Here is a 19609-nt window from a genome sequence, read left to right on the forward strand (position 1 = left end):
TGCATGGCCCTGCAGCCGCGGCCAGCGGGAGGAAGCCCAGATGTTCTGCAAAGCCCGACGAGAGTGGGTTTGCAGAGGTGGGATCCTGGTTCCTCTGTGAGGGAGGGAGGCCCTGCAGGTGCACCGCACTCCTGGCTGTCATGGACGCCCAGTCACAGGGTCACATTCCCATCCCCGGGAAGAGGAATTTTCCCATAGACTCACCCAGCAAGGAAGTCTGTCCCAGTGTGGGGAGGTCAGCACAGCCCCTCTGCCAGAGTGTCTGAGGAATGCGATAGAAAATGAAAACGCTCTGCTGTCCCGGAGCGGGCTCTCGTGTATTGTTGCTGTAATTCCCACTTGGGGTGTTACACAGGGTTAGTGCTCAACAAGTAATAACCGCATACTTGGTAGTTGCTAATACCCAAACTCCAGAGGTTTTCTAATCATAGAAGAATGGAAGTAACAGTTGCAGCCGGACGGGCTGAAGAATGGGCCGCGACGTGCCGTGGCCTTGCTAGTGCTAGATAGTGAACAGTCTCTGTCCTGGAATCTGTCTGACCCAACTGTGCAGAGCAAGGCTGAGGAAATGCTTAAGGGATAAAATAGCAAGTCCATGTCATACGTCCAGTTACATATTCAGTTTTGAGGGACAAGGGGTCCCAGCGATGTGATTCCCTGCTAGTCTGACTGACTGAGGGAACTGTATTTCTGGAGAGGCTGCCTATTAGGCAACCTATGCTATGTTGCTGCCTATGGCAGCAACTTTTATTAATTTAGGAAACAATATTTATTGACTATTCTGTGTGACAGCCCTATTCTATAAGCCCTGAGAACAGAGAGGTGACTAAGATACAAGTCCCATCTCCTAGGACTCTCTTTTTAAGGGCAGGAAGGAGTGTTGATAGTGGGGCAGGGAGGATAAAAATCTAATTCCTGAAATAATGGCAAGTACTTCAATAGAGACATGACCAGGGGACTGTGAGGGTTCAGACGGAGGGAGGGAGGGGGAGAGATAGAGAGAGACAGACAGAGAGACAGACAGAGAGACAGAGACAGAGAAACAGAGAGACAGAGAGAGACAGAGAAACAGAGAGACAGAGAGGACAGAGACAGAGAGACAGAGAAACAGAGACAGAGGACAGAGAGAGAGAGACACAGAGAGACAGAGAGGACAGAGAGACAGAGAGGATAGAGAGAGACAGAGAGGACAGAGAGACAGAGAGGACAGAGAGACAGAGAGGATAGAGACAGAGAGGACAGAGAGACAGAGAGAGAGAGACACAGAGAGGACAGAGACAGAGAGGACAGAGAGACAGAGACAGACAGAGACAGAGAGAGACAGAGGACAGAGAGACAGAGACAGAGAGAGACAGAGAGAGAGGAGAGAGACAGAGAGACACAGAGAGACAGAGAGACAGAGATAGAGAGACACAGAGAGAGAAGACAGAGACAGAGAGAGAGGACAGACAGAGACAGAGAGAGAGAGGACAGAGAGACAGAGAGAGAGGACAGAGAGACAGAGAGGACAGAGAGACAGAGAGAAACAGAGACAGAGGACAGAGAGAGACAGAGACAGAGAGGACAGAGAGAGACAGAGAGAGAGGCCACTCTGTGGGGCAGAAGCAGTTGTATTTTGGGGAGGGGTCGAGGCACGGGCACTCTCAAAGCTGGAGCAGTTGATCCCAAAGGTTCAGGGCACAGCACAAGTTTGGAGGAACAGAGGGAAGTAAGTGCGTCTGTAGCATCCGGTGGCCGTAGCAAAGCTGCCGAGACCGGAACGCGGGACTCAGCCCCCGCTCTGACCCTCACAGGCCGCTGCCTGATACGCACCCCGCACCCCAAAGCCGCATCTGTTGTATCCTCTGTTGTTCCCAGCCCTCTCCTCTTCCCTTCCGCTGACAACCTGGCCTTCGCCGGCCCTCGTGTGACCCCTTCCCCAAGCCTCCACTCCTCTGGCCGCCTGCCCGCTGTCCCCTTCAGGAGGCAGCACGGTGCGTGGGAAGGGGTGAAGCCGTGTCGCTGGGGCAGAGCCCAGCTGTCACTCAGCAGCTGTGAGGTCTTAAGCACATCACCTGCCTGGCACCCTCGTGGTAACACACGACTGTGAGGCCTGAATGAGACGCTGTGAAAGTGCAGGGTGAGCAGCATGTTCTTTCTCTGGACTTGTTCTCTTCTCTTCCGAACCCACCCAAGTTCCACCTGTCCTCCTGGCACCAGAAGCAGCCCTGCCACACCCTCCCTCCAGCTGTTTTCTCTTTACAGAACTGTGGCAACCCGGAGCCTTCTCCGGCCCTCACCGTTTTGCTCTGGAGATGCCTTCAGCCTGCTGGAGAGGACAGACCCATGTCCCCCATTGGCTCCCCACGTGGGCCACTGTGATCACTCACCTACACCTGCAGGGCACAGAGGCAGGAATCTCAGCCCCTTCGGAACGGAAATCTTTCCTGTCCTCGGCACTCCTACAGGAGAGCTTCAGCCTTAAGTCCTCAGAGATGTACTAGTTCACAGAGCACACTCAGGCCCAGGCACTGCCCGCTCCTTAAGCCCCACCCAGCAAGGAAAGGAGAAGCCCAAGGACATCTCTTCTTTCTGGCAAGAGGGGGCCAGGAACAAAGATGATGCCTCGTGTTATTTAAGAAACACTTTGCTTCCTACATCTTTTCAAAGGACTATAAGCTCCTCGAGGGGATGTTTGGGTGTCCTGGGCTGTGTGTGGGAGGCCTGCAATGGCCTGGGGTCAGAAAGCTGTGGCGGGTGAGTGAGTGGCCTCCTCCTTCACCAACATGAACCAGAAACGCTGAGACGATTAGAATCAAATTTCACGCTGGGTGAAACACTGCAGAAGCTGCGATATCGAGGAGTCCTCCATTGCACCAAAGAGAAGAGAGTGTAGAAGACAAGTCTGCTATCCTTCTCCTTTAGGTACCATTTACTAGAGCATCTACCAGGCAGGGAGCTAAATACTATATGCAAGACCTCGTTTGACCCCATTAAAGACAAACAAAAACCCTTCCGAAGTCCAAAAGCTAACACAAGTACTTTTGTAGATGAGGGCCAGCAGGGGAGTGAAGGAGAGGGCTCAGGGAGGTTAAGCCTCTGAACATCACAAACCTGATAAATGACAGGTCCAGGATTTGAACCCCAGTCTTCATTTACTTCCTAGAAGAAGTAATTAACTTTCTGGAAAAGAAGCAATAAGAGACAGATGCAGAAGGAGAGTGTGTTTTTTTTTTTTAAATAATTATTCGTATACATTTCAAAATCATCTCAAACTTACAAAAATGTTGCAAGAACAAAGAACTTTTTTTTCTCTGAACCATTTGAGAGTAAATTGACATAATGCCCCACGGCTCCCTGACACTTGTGTGTCTTCAGTACAAATAAGGACATTTTCCTACTTGTCCACAACCAGTGAAATCAGAAAATTAACATTGGTCTCTTATTCCCAGCTAATCTTCAGATCCCATTCAATGAAGTTTTGCAAACTGTCCCAACAGTTTTTTTTAATAACAAAAACATCTAATCCAGAATCAGGTATTATATTAAGTTGTTGTGTCTCCTCACGTCTGGAATTAAATTTAATATAATGTAGGATAACGAGAAATCAAGCCTTTGGAGGTCACTGGCTCTCCAAGGGTTGAGTGGTGAGAGGGCTGCTGCCTTGGACACCTGGCCATGAAAAGCCACAGGGGCTGCCTCTGGAGATTCTCCCCCATGGTCCAGAGCAGACTGGGAACAACTGGTCATGATTTCCAGTTTAGGCTTTTCACTCAGCCCTAGATAACCCCAGATGAAGTTATTAAGTCTTTGACAAGGGCCATTCAAGTGGCTGACCGGGATATACAGGCAGAAATGCTTCTGGAAAATGGATTTCATCCACTGCTTACCAACTTTAGTCTTTTATTTTTTATTATGATGATGTTTAATAATAATTATTATTAATATAGCCAGTCTTTATTGAGAAGATACTCTTGGTCAGGCATTGTGCTAAATGCTTTCATTTAATCATCCCATTGAATTCTTCAACAATATGAGGTACATATTATTATTAATCCTATCTTATAAATGAGGACATTGAGGCATGGAGAAATTAGATGAAGTTGTCTAAAATCACACAGACAGTAAGGCCTCCAGAGTTCACACACCCTATCACCTCATACATATGCACGGAAACATTTTTGCTTAATTCCTAATGAAATAAAATGAACTTCAATCTCCTGAAATCTGATTCTTCCTTCTCTACAAGAAGCACTGAGAAAGTGGCTTTTCAATTTAACAGAGAGACTCTGACCCGAGTCTAACTCAGGAGGATGCTAGGATTGTACCCCTCCTCCCCCAACACACAGAGATCAGGCCAGGCAAGGTCAGAAAGTGGGGGTAAAACACTTATTTTGAAAATTCATTTGGTGCTTAGATGATAAACAGGAAATTTACTTTATCATTTTACTTCTTATCATTTTTTAAGCTCTGGTAACCTTTGGTTTATCAGACATAATTTCATACACGTGGACTCCTGAAATAGGAAGCGATGTAAGGTCACGCTAAAAGGAAAGCTGGGCGTGTCACTCTTCGTTCCAGCAGCATGGTGTACCCAGTACTTGGCTTAGTACTACTGAGCACCTCCTGTATGCAAGGCACTTCAAGCCATGAGACCCAGCTCCTAACATCAGATTTCTAGAAGGCCTCCCTACACAGTTGCCAATAAGGACTCTGTATGCAGCCTTGCGCCAGCGGCTTAGGCATCTACCGGCTCCTTTCCGGGGCCAAGAGCACTGCTTGCCTGGAGCGTGGCTCCTCCCCTCTGAGAAGTCATTTGCTCTGACATGGCAGCCACGTCAAAGGGTCATAACTCATACCGCGCTCACCACTGGGCTGGCACATATCAGAGGTGAATCTTTCATCAGGGGGCTTTAGGTTTTGAGAAGAAGGACAACATCCCATTGTCCTTAAGGAATGGGACACCGTGAGGGATTTCCCCTAGGAGAAAATGGAATGTTTCTATCTATCATCAACCATCTCTGCAGTCAGCGGGACTTACTGGCTCCTAAGGTCCCAGAATTGAGTCAATTTAGGGAAGGAAGCAATATTGTTAGCCTGCTCTAGGCCAGAGAACAAGTTTCTTCTTTACTGGACCTCAAGGTGCCTGGAGAGGGTGAATTCACTTAACTTAATGGGTTGTTTAGGTTCATCAGTAAAACAATTTCTTTCCAACTAACAAAACTAATGGAGAAATCACTTATGGTAATTCTCTATTCAGCAGTTTAAAGATGCCCTTTCAAAAATTACTTACTAGAAGATTTTCAGAAGAAAAGAATCATAATGTAGCTAACAATCTATCCACAATGCCTTTATAGTACTTGGTTCACTGCTGGTCCTCAGTGGAGTTTGACTGAAAAATATCACAGAAGGGGCAGTTGCATGTGGCAGGTACAAGGCTGATCTGGGACAGCCTAGGGCCTCCCCACCTTGGCTCTGGAGAACAGGAGCCTGCAGGGAGCTCACAGCCAGAGCCTGCTAGCTGTCTGTGGAGGAAGGCAGAATTGGGATCCTTCAATAACTCTTATTAGTTGTTAGTTGACCAGAGGAATGACTGACGAGCCTTATTTGCTGACTACTGCAGGCAGATCGGGAAGTCACACTCCTCGGGAAAGGAGACAAGCAGTGCTTCCCCTGCCATTGGCTCTGCTGGGGCTTGTGCCACTGGCGGCCAGACAGAAGGCTGACTTGGTGGTTTGAGACATGCTGCAAGGTAGTAACAGGTGGGCTGTGCAGGCTGTCCTGATATCCAGTCTGATTCTGATGATCTCAGCCAAGACCTGTGCAAAGTTAGTCTGGGCTGATCTTCACCTTCTGTCCTTAAGAGAGACCCAGGTCCACTGCCAAGATCCACTGCTCATCACTTCCTGCTACTGGACTTGAGTGTATCCTTCTCATGATCTCACATGCTTCACAAAGCTGACTACACACTTAACATTCAGCGGTCTCTTACATTTTCTAGTAGGTCTTTCATAATTTTCTCTAGGGGAGCCTATTCTACATTGTAACTCAATTAAAATCAACTAAATTTAGATTTCCTTTTGTCTGAAAGGATCTTGCCTACCAAAATAAACTGTATGGTGCCACTGGGCATCTCGTGCAAATATAAGAGACTTTGTTTAGATCACTGTGTTCCCTGAGTTTTGGAAAATGTGTTGTTAATCCTATGGAATATTGATCAACTGTGTTTATTTCAGTCTGTAGCATGGGGAGCTGGGAGGTGATAGTTTTTAAGCCAAGAGGGTCTCACTGTTTTTCTCTTCTAATATCCAACATTAAAATTAAACATTTACCTACTAAGTATACTACTTACTACTAAGTACACCTACTGCCTTTATGTACTAGCTGTCAGTGCTTGCTCCTTGTGTCATTATTTATATTTTGGACAGATCATCCTTTAGCCAGTCAGCTACCATATCTGCCATTTCCTGGTAAAAATAGAGGATAAAATCATGAGGTATTTTTTTCTCACAGAGTCGAATATCTCCTTCTGGAAAATCTTTCTTCATGTCTTCATAGTACTCTTTTGGACACCAACCATCTATAGTACCATAGTAAAATGTAAGCTAGAAGACAAGACAAAAACATTTATTAGAAAACACTTCCCCTCCCAACACGGATATGACACCAGCAACCTGTAATGCTTTGAAAACAGCCCCTGCACCTAGTCCTATAAGCGAGTCCCAAGGCTCCCTCCGAAGAGTGGCTCTCAAGGCAGTGAGCTTTCATGGTTTATGGGAGCGAACCTTGGCATCTGATGGAAAGAAACTCATGTAGGGAGAGCCTGGTGTGATACATCACCCATGATTCACTAAAAGGACTCGCCAGCAAAGTTGTGTATGTTGAGGTTGACATGGACACTGGAGAGATGGCTGATGAGGGCAAGGAAGAGTTATTGAGACATAATCACTAACTAGTAACCATTCATTATACACTTAATAGTTTCCATACAGCCACATGTAGGCATATGGGACATGTTTGTTGGATGTATGCAGAGATGAATCAGATGGACTCTGCTTCTTAATGTAGCAGATGAAGTGTTATCAGAACTCCGAGTGTCTATGACATTTCTAGGAATAGGCTCCAGGAAGCAGAAGAGTGCGCTGATTCAGTGGGGAGGTGTCACAATCATACTTCAGGTGACAGCAAGCAGGCTGGATGGAGACAGAGCTTCCTTTGAGGCATCACTAAGACGCTTATTGACTATTGATCTGTACCAATCCCTGATACACATACACACACACATGTTCATGCATACACATATATGTATATACACATACAACTGTGTACATATGCACACATATGTGTACATATGTATGGGCACATAAGCATATATACACCACCTATATATATATAAATATGTATATATGTGTATTTATGTGTATATACACATATACATTTATAAGTGTATACACACACACATCTTTACGTCTAGCTCTAAGCTGCTGTTCTTCACTGAAAAACTATGTTCTACTTCTGTATTTCTGACAAAAAAAAAAAGGCAACAAAGGTGAAATCCTATTCAGAAGGGTACATACTGGTAATTTCTACCAAAACTCCCCCAAAACTAAATTTTAAGGCCCCTCTGACATCTGTTATCACTGAAAACAAAGAGTTATGCCGTAAGTGGCTAGTTATAGTCACTTGTAGTTTCCATAACACACCAAATTTGTTCACTCATTCAAACACTTAATCATTAATCTATTCAGCAAATACTTACTGAGCATCTACTCTGTATTAGGAACCTGGAAAACAGATAATTAAGACAGTCTCTGGGGGAGGGAACTGGAGGTACCACGTTCACAAGACAATTAGCCCAGATAAGGGCATCTGGTGGGAACCAGTGGGCAGGAAAGGTTCCCTAGAGCACTGATGTCCAAGTTGAGTCTTCAAGTTGAGGGAGCACACTGTGGGGAGTATACCAAGCAAATAAAAAGTATGAAGGAGCATGGCACGCTTGGGAATTGGAAGTAATTTAAAATGGCTGGGCTTCCCTGGTGGTGCAGTGCTTAAGAATCCGCCTGCCAATGCAGGGGACACAGGTTCGAGCCCTGGTCTGGGAAGATCCCACATGCCGTGGAGCAACTAATCCCGTGTGCCACAACTACTGAGCCCACACGCCATAACTACTGAAGCCTGCACGGCTAGAGCCCGTGCTCCACAACAAGAGAAGCCACCGCAATGAGAAGCCCGCGCACCACAACCAAGAGTAGCCCTCACTCGCCGCAACTAGAGAAAGCCCGCGCACAGCAACGAAGACCCAACACAGCCAAAAATAAATAAATTAATTAATTAAAAAAAAAAAAGGATGGAATATGGGAGATAAGTCTGGAGAGCTGGCGGAGAGAGATGAAGTCGTGAACAGCCTCTGTGCCCCAATAAGGAGGTTGTACCTTGTTCTGAAGTCCACAGGAGCTAACAAAAGACTTCACACAATGAAGTGATGTGATTAAGTCTGTATGGTAGGAAACTTACTCCAGCTGCAGTGACGAAGAGATTGGAGGGGATCAAGCAGAGGCGGGAGGAGGATATGGGAAATACGTGTTATTGCCCACTGGATAATTTTCTACTTGGATCATTAAATCCATTATCTGAATACGGACAGGTGAGATCACTCTTATAAAAATACCAACTTTTATTACAGTAATGTTATGATGTCACCAACATTTAAAGAGATGGTTAATTAAAAAACACTTTAAAGAGGAGAATATTTAATGTAGTACTCCAGAGAGTCAATTACTGACAAATAAACTTTGAGTTGTAGACTTATTCCAAAACACTTCATAGGGATTTTTCTGGCTTTCACCTGGGCTTTAGTTTCGAAAGCTGCAAAGGATCTGTGGCTCACAGATTTTTCACTGAATTTCCTCTTCCTACTCTCCTGTTTTTGTCACTACAACCATTTCTGGGCATGCCAAAGGTCCCAAGCCACACTTCATCTTGCTAGGGCTCTCAGCAGTGTATGAAGCTCCTTTTGATTCCTGGAGAACAGGAGAGCCTGGCAGTTGCCTGGTTCCTTCTTCCTGGTGCCGGTCTCTCTATAGCTCTAAAATGCTGCAACCTCACAACCAGTGGGTGACTATTCTGGCCAGTTGTGGAAAAAATAAATTTCTCAGCAACCACCCTGCCACAGCTTCCCCTTGCAATACTGCTGGGAGTACAAGCTGTCTGCAGGCATTAATGATCTACCAGTAGGGCTAATAACTTTAGATTCTCTCTAAACCACTCCCTACTCTTAGCACCAAGAATCCTTTAAATTATATCTAGGAAATAGCATCTGGAACAGTCATTATGCACAGCTGTTCAACACTTCCTCAGAGTATGAAACAGTGTTGAGAAATCTAGAAATGTGAAATTCAGACTTGGGCTCATGTCCATCAGGTCTGTTCCTCTGCTCCACTGCACTCTTGCCCGAAGACACTGGGACACTGAGAAGGGTACTGTGGGAGTCCTCACACCAGTACAAGCTACGGTGGTGAGGTCTTATGAAAAACCCTAATACAAAAGGGCCAACTAGAAGGAAAGCAAGGCAGGAAAGACCTCCCCCAATGAAGTCATTTTGACAAGGAGGAAAGCATCACTGTGGCACCTGCTGTTACTTTCCGCCTAACTCTTCAAAGACAATTTCTATGGAGCGTTTCCTTTTCAGTGAGGCAATTACAACGGGAACCGTCTCCATTGAGAAATCCAGCTTGATGAGGCTTAGCACTGGGGAAGCGCTATTCCTCCCCTCATGCATGAAGGTATCAGACAGTTGAGCAGGAGTAATAAATATGGATTACAGGAACCCACCCCTACCTTCAGGTATCAAGAGACAGGTCCTGTCCAAGTAGTTATGGGACACACGCTGCCCAAGGCATATGCTAGGAACCTCAACACAAAGTGACGTCAGTGTTCAAGACGGCATAACAATGAGGACCATAGATTTCCCGTATGTTCATCTGATTTTACCTCTCAATCCTCCATACTGTAATCATTTTGAGGGGGCTGTATTTGGTTACATTTCTAAGTGATAGTGGGGTAAGGTCTTTTTGTTTTGTTTTGTATTGTTTATTTAAGTTCTTCTTCAGAAGAAGGGCTCTGTAAGAAAATCTTGGCTTACAAGTCAAACACGTGGTTATTTCTATTGCCTTTACATACACTGGCTCAAGATACTTCCTGATCTCTACAGATTATAAGTCACAGGCGATAGATCCGAACAGAGGACTCTGCACCTGTAACCTGAAACAGGAAACTGGAAAAGTATGGGGTGTGTGGTGGTAGTGGTGGGGGAGGGGGAAGGACAGGTGAGGTATAAAGAAAGAAATAATCGGACACCAAAGCGTAGTGGTGAAGAGTGTACACTACTACTATGTCGATATGTAAAAATGATTCGCAACAAATAACGATGACCTGATGAAAACTGAGAATGATTTGCCAGGCTCTATGCTAAGTTTTGTGTTCACTGAGTCCTTATAATAATATTCTGAGGAAGGTATTTTATTCCTGTTTTACAGAAAAGGAAACTTAGGCTTAGAGAGACTAACTTGCTTAAGTTGAAACAATTAGTGAATATAACCCAGTGAAAAACTGAGTTATAAATCCAGAGATGGCATTCCTAATCAGTACCTTTTACTACTATTTACAATTAAGAATAAACTGAACCATGGTATGAAAACACAAACCTGAAGACTGAGAGGTCTTAAACTGGTTATGAAAACTACCTGCATGTGACAATCACCGACACACACAAAGTTGATGTATACAGTTCTGGGGTGCTGCATGCCACAGGGGTGACGCAAATACTGGAGCTGTTAACCAAGAATCTCAGGCTATCAGAAGGATGTTTAAATCAAATGTTTACAAGAAAATTAATTATTTCCTATAGCTTATTTCTCCTTGGCACTTGCTTTGATATGCATGAGAGTTGATAAAGAGTATACCTTATTGAGATGGAAATTATTCTATTTCCAAATTGTTATGTTAAGTAATCGTTTCTCTATTAAACACAACATCTAATTTTCTCAATTCTAGGTTTTGATTGCCCAGGATTTTGCTTTTCTCTGTGTACCTTCTACAGTAAGGTGGAATTATGGTTACTGTGATAACCATAGTTATCACAGATAGTCTCTGTGCTCACAGATATGTTTTCCTTTAACTCTTCAGTTGCCCCTAAGGATACATGTCCCTGTTAAAATGTCCCTGCAAATTGCTGCAGCTTGCCCCCACAGAGCAGCCACAGTTGTCTTTTCCAATGGCTTTTTTTTTTTAACTTTTTGCTCCTGAAACTGCAGATTCCCAGCATTTCCACCCAAAATGACTCTAAACCTATCTCCCATCTGGCACCGGTTAAGTGGTTGAAATTCAGAAGTAAGACAGCTCTGCCCTGGAGAAGCTCCAGAGTAGCGAAGAACTCAGGCATGTACAAGTTGGCCCTTAAACACAACAGGCAGAGAGAGGTACGAACAAAGTACTGTAGGAGCCAGAAGCAGGAAAACCTGACTTCTGCCCTGATTGATGCAACAAAGCTTTGTTTTAGTATTCACTGAGTTGCTGGCTTTTATGCATTACTAATAGATGATTTATTTTAAGAACAAAAGACGTATCAGAAACCACCTTATGATACAAGTTTATATATTTGATTTAGCTAATAACTAACAAAAATCACTTCCAGTGATATATTAACATCTTAAAATATTAAACATGAAAAAAGCCACACACAGAAGTCTCTATCTGGTGATAATAAATATTATTCAGCTATAAAAGAAGGAAATCCTGCCATTTGCGACAACATGAATGGACCCTGAAGGTATTTTATGCTAAGTGAAGTCAAACAAATAAAGACAAATATTGTATGATCTCACTTACATGTGGAATCTAAAACAAAAAACCGAATTCACAGAAACAGAGAACAGACTGGTGGTTACTAGTGGCAGGGGGTAGGGGGTGGAGGAAATGGGTAAAGGTGGTCAAAAGGTATAAACTTCCAGTTATAAGATAAATAAGTTCTGGGGATGTAATATACAGCATGGTGACTATAGTTAACACTATACTGTAATATTTGAAAGTCGTTAAGAGAGTAGACATTAAAAGTTCTCATCACAAGAAAAAAAACTGTAATTAAGTGAGGTGACAGATGTTCATTAAACTTGTGATAATCACTGGGCAATATATACATGTATTAAATCACTATGTTGTACACTTTAAACTAATACAATGTTATGTGTCAATTCTATCTCAATAAAACTGGAAAAAAAGTCTCTATCTGAATTACTTCTTTCTATTCAGTAGCTGACTAGGACTACAGGCATCATAGGAATTGCTGGACAAGAGCAACAGGCTGCTGCTTCTACCCTCCCCGCGAAGTCAGACTCTTAAGCCTCGACCCTGCAACCTTAAAGGAAACCTATTCTGTAACATAAGCATCTCCTTTCAGTTATTTGAAAATCCCAGCCCTCTCAGGAACAGAGAGGTAGCAGTCACAAAGCTTTAACAGTTCACTGCAGCCTTTCTGAGCAACCATTTTTAAGAACTTGAACAACTGCTGAAGAAAGGGAGATAGTTTAGAAAATTCATTTTCTGATTTACCTTGTTTCCTTTCTTTCTTTTATCTAGAACTGGCTCAATTCCCATTCTTAAAAAAATGAGAATTAGGGCTTCTCTGGTGGTGCAGTGGTTAAGAATCCACCTGCCAATGCAGGGGACACAGGTTCGATCCCTGGTCCAGGAAGATCCCACATGCTGCAGAGCAACTAAGCCTGTGTGCCACAACTACTGAGCCTGCGCTCCAGAGCCCGTGAGCCACAACTAAAGAAGCCTGCGCACCTAGAGCCTGTGCTCCGCAAAAAGAGAAGCCACTGCAATGAGAAGCCTGTGCACCGCAAGGAGAAGTAGTCCCTGCTCACCGCAACTAGAGAAAGCCTGTGTGCAGCAACGAAGACCCAAGGCAGCCAAAAATAAAATAAATAAAATAAATTTATTTTTTAAAAAAGGGAATTAAAATCCCTAAAAATTAAAAAAAGTGGCTGAGGACAGAGGTGAACACACAATCCTTCACAAGCACCGAGCCCTGCTCCCCCTGAAGGCAACTAGGGGAGCAGTGGGAATTGGGTGCAAAAGGAGTAGGAAGTCCAAGCGGGTTAGGGACTGGGCTACTCTCCAGTAGCTGGAACAATCATGCATCAAAAGCGCTGCAAAGTGGGGCTCCCTTCTTTCTGCACGATCCAAGTGTAAAGGGCCAGAACCTGTTCATTCCCAAACGTAAGTCACTGCTCCTTCCAGAGTAACTAGCTTCGTCTCTTTCTTACCTGGGTCTGGAGTGAGAAGCTGACCCAAGGCATCTATCTTCCTCTGGTGAGGCAGCAGAGTATGAGGCACTGGGAGCAAATTTATCCTCCTGTGCTTCTGTTTCTCCCTGGTTATATGCCTCAGGAAACTGGCAGACGTGCTGGGAAGGGTCTTGCTTAACTAACTTAGAGAAATGGCCAATTCCAGCTCATCTGAATTCTCCGTACTGGACCCAAGTCCTGGTAAAGTTTAAGTACTACTGTGTCTCCCTTCACTGCTGTTCCTATACAACATCTCCCTTAGGCATTTTATGGGAAGCAGTGGCCAGAATGGGATTGGGGCATTCCAGGGTCACTTGGCTACATATTTAATATTACCAAAATCTTTCATTATAGAATGAAAATATCTGAAGGGGTGCGCAGGGGGAGGAAAAGATAGGCAAAGTCTTTTTAAAGTACTCAGAGGCATATCTAGGATATAACTAACTTTGTAATAATAAACTTTTATTGAATGCTTAGTACATGGCCAGACACTCTTGCAAGGTCTTTTTTTTTTTTTTTTGCGTTACGCGGGCCTCTCAATGTTGTGGCCTCTCCCGTTGCGGAGCACAGGCTCCGGACGCGCAGGCTCAGCGGCCATGGCTCACGGGCCTAGCCGCTCCGCGGCATGTGGGATCTTCCCGGACCGGGGCACGAACCCGTGTCCCCTGCATCGGCAGGCGGACTCTCAACCACTGCGCCACCAGGGAAGCCCCTTGCAAGGTCTTTATATGAATTGCATATAGCATTATAGTTTTGGAACAACTGCATGAGAATAGATAGTATTATTAAACCATTTTATTGATGAAGAAAGGAGACACAGTGAGGTCAAGTAAATTAACCAGGGTCACATAAGTAAGCAAATGGTGGAGCTGGAGTTTGAAGCTCATGCTGTACCTGTGCAGATTCTGCTCCCCGATCACGCTCCACTAGAAAACTCAAGGGTATGCTGACACAAATGAGTGCCTAAAATGAAGCTCTCAAGGTCAAAATGATTGAGATACAAACAAACCTATCTATTTCCAGGATGATTATGATATTCTGAACAGGCTTCAAATTAAACAGGCAGAACTAACACAATCAGTTTCAGACCGAGGTTGGCGGAAAGGCAGTCTTGGTTAGCTGGTCCAGAGAGCACATCCTATGCTCCACTAAGCGGGACGTGTGCATGTCCGAAGGATTTGCATGCCCAGATCTGCAAACAACTGTGCAAGGTTTGTTTGTTCCCAAAGGCAACATGCGCCTCTGGGCTCAGGCAGGCTAAGCAGGATGGGGAGAGCCGTAGCAGAGGGGTCCCTGTTCCTGAGGACACCCTGCCCCTTTCCCATCCACACTGTTGGCCCCAGGCTGGCCCTCTGGGGGCAGGGGCAGCACCACTTTGCAGGAAGTCCTTCCACCGCTGCCTACCTTCATCAGAAAGCAGCGTCTCATGTGCTCTCGCTGGGAACAATTTCAGACCCCTATTGACTGATAGTGATGTTCAGATTTGGTCTGGCAGTAGCACACACCAGCTGTTTCCATAAGCCTAGGCCAAGGATGGTCACGGCAGTTTAGAATTTCCCTCCTAAGTGAGTTTTAAATGAAAACTTCAAGTTTCTAAACCAAACACTAATTCACTTTTCTTTGAATGAGACTATATCCCCTTATAGCTGAGAACAATGACAGAATGGGAATGCTGACCTCCTATTTGCCTCAGACACACCAGGTGCCTCCTAATGCAGAGCATACCCCAGCGGCTCCCAGAAGGATTGGGACTGGGGTGGTGAAAATGTACAGTTGATTCTCTTACTTTGGTTTATTCCATCCTGGTTCTCATTCCCGTCCCTCCCCCACTCCATTTCCGTCTTATTCATTAGTTCCTCTCCTTCCTCCCAACCTTTAAATGTGTTCCCCAAGGGTCAACCTTTAGATATATTCTCTCCTTATACTACATACTTCCTTGGGTTACTATTTCCATGCTCATGACTCCAAATATATCCTCATCATTCCCAAATCAAAATTCAGCCCAGATTCCTCTTCTAGGCTTCACACCCATATATCCAGCTACCTGCCAGACAAAAGTACCAAAATGAACTACTTTCTCAACCAGCTCCCACAACTTGCTGGCACTTCTTCTCCCATATTCCCTATCTTGTTACAAAATCCAAATACAGAGAAATAATCTTAGACTCCATCTCCATTCTCTCATATCCTATGAGTACTAAGTGTCTTTGATTCTACTCCCTAAATCTTTCCAAATTCTACCCCTTCTTTATCCCCAATTCCACTGCCTTAGTTCTTATAAAAGTCTTCTAAACAGTTTTCCCACTTCAAATTTCATTCTTTTCCAACATTCTGATACACATTTCCCCCCAGATAATCCCTCTCATTGGTTAATCTAGCCACATTCCTAGGACTAACTGATATGAACTGGCACCTCTGAACTGGTTGTTCACAGACGGCACATGTTCTGATGGGTCAGTGGTTATGTCATATGGTTGTCAAACATTCTGAGTATCACCCTGATTATTACCCCCTTCCTTAAATCCTTCAATGGTTCCCTAACAACTCAAAATAGTCTCTTTAGTGTAGCATATCATGGCTTCTTGTTCTCAGGCCAGTGACCAAACCACAGTACCATACTCCCTAACCTTTTCTAGTGCCTCAAAGCAACTTCTTCACCTGGGATCTACAGGTCCACGCAGTTTCATGGGTAGATGCAGTGGCAGTTGAGGGGAGCGGAGTAATGTAAACTTGGATGGGAAAAAGAATATGTCATTTTTTTTGCTAACCTCTGACAATAATTTAGTATTTCCTTCAATTACGAACACAGGCAACGAACCACAGAAATATTAGAAATACCTATATTTTGCCATCTATAAAATTACTGAAATTTTCAAATTACAGTAAAATTGTTTTAAGTAACTAAAAGTTTATGCATATCACAGCATATTTACAATAGTAATTCTGACTGCTATTATATCTCATTATTTAGTTTGTTAATAAAGATGCATAAATTATATATCACAAATTTGCTTTTAATATATTTTGATAACTATACTTCAATATAATTTTTTTTTGGTAATCTTATGTATTTATTTCATGCACTTAAAAAAAACTATTCTGAGAAGGAGTCCACACACGACACAGCTGGAGAGATCCACGGCACAAAAAAGGCTTAGAATCTGTAACAGCTTTCCTGTCCATTCATCTAGTATACACCTATTGATTGTTCACCAGGTATCATGCATTGTGCTATGCCACAGGGATACCAAGATGAGAAAAACCTTCAAGGTGGGTGAGAGGGGAAAACCGACTGTTTAAATACTGTGTGATAGATGCAGTATTATAACTTTACATATGGAGCCATGGGAGCCGAGGGGAGGGACTTCTAACCAAAACCAGGGGCTGGGGAAGCCCTCTTAAAGATGACAATGGAGGGCTTCCCTGGTGGCTCAGTGGTTGAGAGTCCACCTGCCAATGCAGGGGACACAGGTTCATGCCCCGGTCCGGGAAGATCCCACATGCCGCGGAGCAGCTAGGGCCGCTGAGCCTGCGCATCCGGAGCCTGTGCTCCGCAACGGGAGAGGCCACAACAGTGAGAGGCCTGCGTACCGCCAAAGGAAAAAAAAAAAAGATGACAATGGAGCCAAGTCTTAAAGGACAGGCAGAATTTAGTCAGGTGAAGAAAGAACACAACCTATGATGCCACAGGCCCTAATATATTCTTTTGGAAACAACTGAGTCTGACATATTTGCTTCAGGAAAGGGAAATAATCTCATGTAGTGCTGCAGCAGTGTCTGACACTGTCTGTAAAGTCTCTAGACCTTGGAAAGAAGGAAGGGAGACAATCAGCTCCGGAGATTTTTCAGAGTTAAAAAGGCACATTTCCCTCAAGAAGATATAAAGTCCTCTTCATGTGGAAATTCAGTGGTAAAAAATTTGAATTTAGAACCAAAGTCTGCTGATTATGATATAATAGTTTTCTAGAGGAGGAGAAAGAATCCAAAAGCCATCCACATGTGGTAGTAGAATGACTGTTTTTAGACTAAATCTCCTGTGGCTTCCTGACTGGATGGCACAAAGATACATTTTCCAGAACTGTTTTAAAAGTTGAATAATAGATATATTTAACGATTTCTGCAACGAAATGTGTGGCTCAAAACATCTTTACAATGGACAGTCCTGGAGAGGCACAAAGTTTCTGAATGCTTATATTTGGGCAGAAATGAGACACAGTATCCTTGACTAGAATATTTAAAGTAGGGATATGTCTAGTCTTGGGAACTGATTTTCAAGTCTGACTAATTATCAGGGTTGTTTGGAATGCAGGGGGAAATGCCCACTATTTTGCTAGAACTATGTGCCCTTTTAAGTTTCCTTACCTTCTCAAGCAGACTGAGACATATGTTGATTCAACGTTTACCAATATTAAATTACAGCATGTTTCCATTTTTTTTTATTACAGAAACAAAAAAAATTGCAATAAACTTCTTGTCTTTCTATACCTCGTTTCACTTAGGAATTGTAATTGTAATATTCTAGTGGAGAGTTCAAACTTAGCTGGTAGAAAGGACATTCCATTAATCGCAGGTCGTTGTGCATCATTAAACTAAACAATGCCTTGCTTTCCCAGACTCCAAAAGTACATGTCATGTTATCTTAAAAACAAAATAAAACCATTCCCTGTAGTTGGAAAAGTTTAGTCCTGTGACCGTGTGTTAATATTAACCTTGAAATGCCTGCCATCTACCATTATCCCCCCATATTTCTCCCACAGAAGTGTCAGTAAAGTACGGTCCTGACCATGAGCAGCCCTCTATCTGGGAATGATTACACTTGCATATGGATTTAACTTAGGACAGGAATAACTTAGCACCTTCCTTTGACCTCCTTCTGAGCACAACATACAAAAAGAATCCAGGAATGATGCGTACTTTACAACAGCTGGCTTCCACAGGTGGTAAGACAGGCTTTGACACATGACGGGTCTAGTCATTCAGCAAGTGTGAATTTTGGAAATGAGCATCTGCCAGTCTTATTATTAACTGGGAACTGAGTTGTTTTTATGAACTTCCAGCCTTGAGAACTTAAGCACAGCTTTGAAACAAATTCACTTATAATTTAACTAAAAAATAAAATACTGTTTTTCTTGCATTTTCACGTACGTCAATGAGTGGAAACAGTTGAAATCCCTGGAAAGAGGGTCCTTATGAGGCCCCAACCTCCCCCATTCAGCTAATGAGGGTTTCCTCTGTCTTCAAAATTTCAATCTCTGGCCAATTGCTATTTTAGAAATATGATGACCACTATGGCCATAAGACAAACACAGACTGGCACTTTCAAAAGTCCTCTCTGGGTGAAGCTACGATAGATCGATATTCTAAAAATATTGTTTTAAGAACATATACATTTCTTGCTTTAAGATAATTGTATTGGGAGGTTATAGAAATATGAATTAACACTATAGGCAAGTTTAAGTCAAATGTCTCAAGGTTTATGAAGAGATTCTAAACCCAGCAGGATATCTAAGATTTTACTTGCAGACTGTAGGTTCCTGGGCCCTGTAAGAGTTGGTCACTCAGTGGGGCTCGTTTCATTGCATCCAGCAGATGTCACGGTTCAGCACTGGACTGCAAAGCTCTATATTAGCACAGTCCAACAGAAATACAAAGGCACACTGGTAATTTAAAAACTTCTACTAACTGCATTTTAAAAAGTATAAAGGAATGAATGAAATTTCTTTTAATAATATATATTATTTACCCCCACGTATCTAAAATATTATCATTTCAACAGGTAATCAATATAAAAATATTAATGAACTATTTTACTTATCTTTTTGGTACTAAGTTTCTGAAATCCAATGTGTATTTTACACTCACGGCACATCTCAATTCAGAGTAGCCACAAATAATCACATGTGGCTAGTGGTTACCGTGTTAGATGGTACAGCTCTATCCTATTCAGCTGTACAGACAGACAGCTGTATGGACAGACAGACAAATGATGCCATGGGAGTACCAGGGCCACCTTAATTCTAGGGTGCTTAGACATATTCTAAACCACGGCCCCTCACAGTTTCAGAAACTGTGCTTCCAAATACGTCTGTGTTAAGATTCTAGCACTTATAGCAGCAACTCAAAAATGCTAAATATTTCAATTGTTGCCTTTCTGCACCTGCTTGTATAGAAAACTCGCCTTGGTGTCAGCTGGGCATTCCTACTCCAATGCATTGGAGAATAAGAGAGACGGGCTCACTGGATCATCAGATCATAGGCATGTTAGTTCTTTTCCAATGTTTCAC

The 19609-nt window shown here is 43.5% G+C and overlaps 1 protein-coding gene across 2 annotated transcripts in view; it reads right to left on the bottom strand.

Annotated features, from left to right (window-relative positions):
• Positions 1-3190: 3190 nt before the first annotated feature.
• LDAH (lipid droplet associated hydrolase) overlaps positions 3191-19609 on the bottom strand; it is a 96781-nt gene continuing 80362 nt past the window's right edge. For both annotated transcript variants that reach the window (XM_032653144.1, XM_032653143.1), the window contains one exon: positions 3191-6584. In XM_032653144.1, the coding sequence (XP_032509035.1) occupies positions 6393-6584 (192 nt within the window). In that variant the 3' untranslated portion in view covers positions 3191-6392. The remainder of the gene's footprint in view (positions 6585-19609) is intronic.

The sequence above is a fragment of the Phocoena sinus genome, chromosome 13 (assembly GCF_008692025.1).
Source record: "Phocoena sinus isolate mPhoSin1 chromosome 13, mPhoSin1.pri, whole genome shotgun sequence".
Classification (NCBI taxonomy): Eukaryota; Metazoa; Chordata; class Mammalia; order Artiodactyla; family Phocoenidae; genus Phocoena; species Phocoena sinus.